Raw genomic sequence first — 6,144 nt, 5'->3', positions numbered from 1 at the left:
TTTTTTTTTTTTTTTTTTTTTTTGACAGGATCTCACTGTGTAGTTCAGGCTGGCATTGAACTCATGGCAATCCTCCTTCCTCAGCCTCCTAAGTCCTGGATTTCCAGGTGTGCACCATCACACCTTGCTTGATCACCAAATTAACATGCAGGATTTGCTTTATCAAGTTTGTATGTCTGTCCTTAGCTGTTTGGGAACTGTTCCTGGTGCCACATGTAGCCACAGATATGGTAACATTTGCAGGCAAATTGATGCACTTCTACTAAGGACTTTGAAATTTAAATTTCAATCATTTCAAAGGAAGGGTCTAATCTGATACTTCTTCACTCTACTGTTCTGATTTATTACAGAATTAGATAAATACCATTTATAATTTGTACCATTCATAATTTTTAAAAATAGTTGTATAATCAGTGTTTCTCATGACTAAGACTGCAAGTCTGAGCACATTCTGGACCAATTATTTCCTTAAGGTGTGATGATCTCACTACTATTTCCTTTTCAACAGGAAAAAAAAAGTATAAATTCTAACACACTAAGGTGTTAAAGGCTTAATATGTTAGCCTATCCTCCAGAATACCACATTTGAATTTTGAAGGATAGTTTAGCATGATAGTTTTAAAGTGTGATGCTTAACAAAAGTCACCAGTGATTCTGGCCTGGCAGAGTGCTTAGGAAACGGCGGCCTGGGTGACCAGCCATGTCCCTGCCACTGGGCTATTGCTGATTTACCTACTGACCAGCAGTGCCTGTAACTTTTAAAGGTTTGTTTCTGTTAGCAATAATCGCGTCTCGGATTAACTTAATTGGCTATGATACTGTCACTGCGCAAAGTTTAAAGGTTTGTTTCTGAATGTGAAGCCAAGCATCACAAAGCCCAGCACGTACTTGATTTTCATTATTACAACTGGATAGTTTAATTGCCCACTGGTGATGAAAAGTATTCATGTGACGTTGAGACCCACTATAAATAATCATCCCTCTAAAGGTCGCTTTCTCTCACAGCTCTTTTGACATCGTCGTGGTCGGTGGAGGAATCGTGGGGCTCGCCTCCGCCAGAGCGCTCAACCTGCGATATCCTGCGCTTTCAGTCGGTGTTCTCGAAAAGGAGAAAGATTTAGGTACCTGTGCTGTCGGCATTGCTCTTCCGGTTTGCTTGGGCCCCAGCTCATTTCGTCAATTCTAATCCATCAGTCAGTCACGCAAAAGGTTGTTCATATCTTACTAACATCTTTTGGGTTCTCCTGGAAGCACAGCTGGGACAAAGATGTGTGTAGGTGATTTATTTCCCAGGTGATCTGAGGAGGCGGAAGGAGTGAGTGGATGGGAGAAGAGAGGAAGGAGGAAACGCCATGTGAGGGTGTATTTTCAGGGCTGCTGCTGGGAGGTTGATTCCGCTGGGATCTCGGAGCAGTGCAGTGATCCCGGGATTGAACTCAGGTAGCTATCAGCTCCTGTGTCTCTTGGTTGGGAATTGTCCTTACGCGTGGAAGCTCACCCCGAAAAGTTAGAAAAGGCCCTGGGGCAGGGTAGAGAGATCCTAGGGGCCCTTGAAGTGGTTTGCTGGGTAAAGAGAGGTAGTTTAAAAACCAGAGTTGCAGTTGGAGTCGGAGGTGGGCAGGGACGATGTGACCTGGATACTGGGGAAGCTGACCTGGAAGTTCCCAGTGGTCTCAGTAAATTCAGTCAGGCTCTGAGAGCCCCCGCAGTAATCTGTCACCTCCTGGGTTTTGTACAAATCATGTAGTTTCTCTTACCCTGTCTTTCTTGTTCTGTAGCTGTTCACCAAACTGGACATAACAGTGGTGTAATACATAGTGGAATTTATTATAAACCCGAATCTCTGAAGGCTAAACTCTGCGTACAAGGTGCAGCCCTCATCTATGAGTATTGTAACCAAAAGGGGATTTCCTACAAGCAGTGTGGCAAGGTATGGCATTTTACTTGGGCCTTGACTAATATATAACTAGCATTTTTTAAATCCGTTAGTGGGGATTAAACCCAGGGCCTTTCCACTGAGCCACGTCCCTGGCCCTTTTTAATTTTTAATTTTGAGACAGGGTGTCATTAAGTTGCCCAAGCTGAACAGTCCTTTTGCCTCAGTTCCCAGAGTGGTGGGATTACAGGCATGGACTTTCATGGCTGGCTTATAGCTAGCATTTTCTTAGTGATGTTTAATATTGATTTTTTAAAATTTATTTTTTTTGTAGCGGGGATCAAACTCAGGACCTTCTGCTTGGGAGGCAGGCGTGGTGCCACTGAGCTAAATCCCTGCCCAAGGTTGTTTTGTTTTAAGGGGCTTTTTTTTTTTTTTTTTGATTTTTCAATTTTGGTACCAGGAATTAAACCCAGGACCTCACACTTGCCACTGAGCTACATCCCCAGCCTTCATACTGAAGTTTTGAAAGATTCTCATATCTTCTGCTTTTGTATCCACATCATTTGTGAAATCTTTTTTTATTTGGGAACAACAAAAACAAGATGACGTGGGCCAGGGATTTAGCTCAGTGGTTCTGCTGCCTGTTTCATAAGTGCAAGGTCCCGAGTTTGATCCCTGGTACCAAAACAAAACAAGACAAAAACATAATGACATGACTTCATGTAATTTAAAAAATAACAGCTTTATTGATACATAATTTATACTTTTAAAGTGGGTAATTCAGTTTTTAGTATATTCAGAATTCAGTTTCTGGTATATTTGCAAATGTCACCACTATCTAATTTTAGGATTTTTTTAATCACCGAAGAAGGAAATCAGTTAGCAGTCACCCTCCCCCAGTCCCTCTAGCAACTAATATTCTTTGTGGCCTTATGAAGTTTCCTATTTATACACTTTAAATAACTAGAATCATATCAGAACATCTTTCCATGTGGCCTGTTGTGATTGATTTCTTTAACTTAGCATAATGTTTTCAAAGCTCATCCATCTATTAGCATGAATCACTACTTCATTCCTTTTGGTGGTGGAGTAAGATTCCATTGCATGGATATACCACATCAGTTCATTGGTTAATAGACATTTCAGGTTTTTTATATTGTTTTTCCATTATGAATAATACTATGGACATTTGTGTAGAAGTTTTTATGGGAACATATTTTCATCTCTCATCAATATGTACCTAGAAGTGAAATGTTGGATTCTATGGGAACCATCTGTAACATTTTGAAGATCTACAAAACTGTTTTCCAGAATGCTTCATTATGTTATATTTCTCCCAGTAATTAGTAAGGATTCCAATTTCTCCATATTCTTCCTCATCAACACCTGTTATCTTTTTGTATTAGCCATCCTACTAGATATGAAGTTGTAACTCATTTTAAGTTGCATTTGCCTAATGATTAATAATATAGTAATATAGCACATGTTGTCTTTTTAAAGTTATTTATTTTTAACTGAAAAAGAAAAATTATATATCATGTAAAACATACATGTGAATATGTACATGATAGTATGAATATGTAAACAACAATATAGCCATTGTGGAATTACTACATTTAGCTAACAAACTTATGTATTACCTCACATACTTACCTGTTTTATGCTGAAAACGGTTAAAATCTCTTAATAATTTTTAAGGATGCAGTACTCTGGCTGTGTGTAGTGGTGCACAGCTGAATCCCAGCTACTCAGGAGGCCAAGGCAGGTTGCAAGTTTGAAGCTAACCCAACTCTCTTCTCAATGTTTTGTTCTTATCGGTGCTTTTGTGAGAGGAACTGCTTTCCTAATTTTACTTTTGATTTTTTTTTTTTCTTTCAGTACTGGGGATTGAACTCAGGACCTTGAGTTTGCGAGGCAGGTAGCACAACCACTGAGCTAAATCCCCAGCCCTTGATTGTTTATTCTTAATGTGTAGAATGTCCTTAATTTTGTATATTGAGCAGCTTTGCTGCTCATTCAGTAGTTCTGAGTGTGCAAGAGTATGTGGGTGTGGGTGTGTATTTCTTAGGCTTTTCTATATGCAGGATCATGTTATGTACAAAATAAATTAGCTTTGTTTCTTTCTTAATTTGGATGCCTTTATTTATTTTGTTTGCCTAGTTTCCATGGATAGGGTCTCCAACACAGTATTGAGTAGTAGTAAAATGGATATTCTTGAGTTGTTTCTCAGAGAGAAAGCAGTCTTTCACTCTTAAATATGATGCTGACAGTAGCTTTTTTTTTAGATTCCCTTTATCAGATTAAAGAAGTTCCTTCCTATTCCTAATTTGTAGAGTGGTAGGTTTGTTGTTACTCTGTTCCATTTTATTTTTAATATTAATTTTATTGGTCCAATTTAAATATATATAATGATCACATTCATCACATTTGTTTTTTTCTGAATCCCTTCCCCACTTCCCCTCATTTACAAAGGCTTTGTTTCCATTTTTCTTTCTTTTCTCTCTTTTATTTTCTCTTCCTTCTTTTCCCCCTCACCTTCCCTAGTTCCCCTTTCCCTTTGAATAATTTCTTCCTATTTCATATTACCTATTATTCATTTTTGTCCTTAATTATACTTTCAGTTTCTCATATCAGAGAGACAACACAATATTTACACATGTGTGTAATGTATTTCACTTAAGAGTGTAGTCTCAAGGTGCCTCCATTTAGCTATAAATATCTCAAGTTTATCCTTCTTTATGGCTGAGTAGTACTCCGTTGTATTAAAAACCCCATCTTTTTTATCCATTCATTGATTGATAAGGCATTTGAATTTTTTCAAGATTTAGTTATTACAAACTGTTGCTGTAAACATGAGTGCACATATATTGCTGTGGTATGATGCTTATAATTCTTTCGGAAAGATACCCAAAAGGGGACTAGCTGGGTCAAACGGGACCTCTAATCCTAGTTTCCTCAGGAATCTTCACACTGATTTCCACAGTTGTTGCACCACTCTGCACTCCCACCAACAATGGAGCAGGGTTCCTTTCTCCCCACAACCCCACCAGCATTTGTTATTGGTTGATTTCATGATAACAGCCATGCTTTCTGGAGTGAGGTAGAATCTCAGCATTAAGATTTTGGATTTTCTCTTTTTCTGTTCCTGTTGAGGTGATCTTGTGGTGTTTTTCCTTTATTCTACTAGCATGTGCATTATATTAATTTGCTTTTACTGTTAAATTGATCATGCCTTCCTGTGATGAATGACAGTTGGTCATCACATGTTATCCTTTTTATATATACTGTTACATTCAGCTTTAATATTTTGCTCATGATTTCCACATCAGTATTTCTAAGGGAGGGTGGGGAGTGTTGCTTAGTAGTAGAATGCGTGTGTAGCATGTGCAAGGCCCTGGTACCTGTGTCTGTGTGTTAATTTATAAGAAATTTTAGTCTGAAGTTTCTTGTTTTTGACTGGGTTTGGTATTCGACTTATATTGGCCTCACAGAATTAGTTGAGTTTATATGAATGGATATTCTTTTTTAAACATTTGGTAGCATTCATGGTAAAGCTTCTGATGCCTGGGATTTTCTTCATGGACCATTTTCAAGCTCTTTGTTTTAGGTCTATTCAGATTTTCTTTTTGATTCAGATTCAGAGTTTGTGTCTTTCTAAGAATTTTTTCATGTCACGTAGGTTATTTTAATTATTAGCATAGTCATTTATACTAGTCCCTTAAAAGCCTTATTTTTATACGGTTGGTAAATATGTCTGTTCTCCATATTATTTTTAAGAATAAAAGCTCATGGCCCAGAGATTTAGCTGCCGCCTGCCTCGCAAGCCCGAGGTCCTGAGTTTGATCCCTGGTACCAAAAAAAAAAAAAGAATAAAAGCTCATTGTCATCATTAAAGATACTTTAAAAATTGTTTTAGTAATGCAGGAAGATGGTCCTGACAAAATACTAGTGAAAAAAGGCACAATGTAAAATTGTACAGTTTTTGTTTTTGAGTTTTAAGAGTTCTATCTGGGCGAGTTGATGCAAGCCTGTAATCCCAGCATTCAGGAAGATCGTTGTGAGTTTGAGGTGAGCCTGGGCTGCATAGGGAGACCCTGTCTCAAAAAAAAAAAAAAAGTTATATATAATTCATATACTACACCTTATCATCTTTATAATTTACAGATATTTTCTTCCATTCTGTGAACTATTTATTTGCTTTCTTTCTTTCTTTCTTCTTCTTCTCCTCCTCCTTTTTTTTTTTTTTTTTTTTTTTTTTTTTTCTT

General features: G+C 37.6%; 1 protein-coding gene across 1 annotated transcript in view; it reads left to right on the top strand.

Annotated features, from left to right (window-relative positions):
- L2hgdh (L-2-hydroxyglutarate dehydrogenase) overlaps window positions 1-6,144 on the top strand; it is a 33,766-nt gene that overhangs the window by 3,985 nt on the left and 23,637 nt on the right. Inside the window, exons 2-4 of the mRNA XM_010632708.3 lie at window positions 82-107; window positions 1,006-1,121; window positions 1,779-1,930. Of these exons, the coding sequence (XP_010631010.1) occupies window positions 82-107; window positions 1,006-1,121; window positions 1,779-1,930 (294 nt within the window). The remainder of the gene's footprint in view (window positions 1-81; window positions 108-1,005; window positions 1,122-1,778; window positions 1,931-6,144) is intronic.

Source organism: Fukomys damarensis, unplaced genomic scaffold, assembly GCF_012274545.1.
Source record: "Fukomys damarensis isolate Sample0158 unplaced genomic scaffold, DMR_v1.0_HiC HiC_scaffold_17, whole genome shotgun sequence".
Taxonomy (NCBI): domain Eukaryota; kingdom Metazoa; phylum Chordata; class Mammalia; order Rodentia; family Bathyergidae; genus Fukomys; species Fukomys damarensis.
The sequence above is the reverse complement of the archived record's forward strand: the minus strand, read 5'-3'. Positions and strand labels throughout refer to the sequence as shown.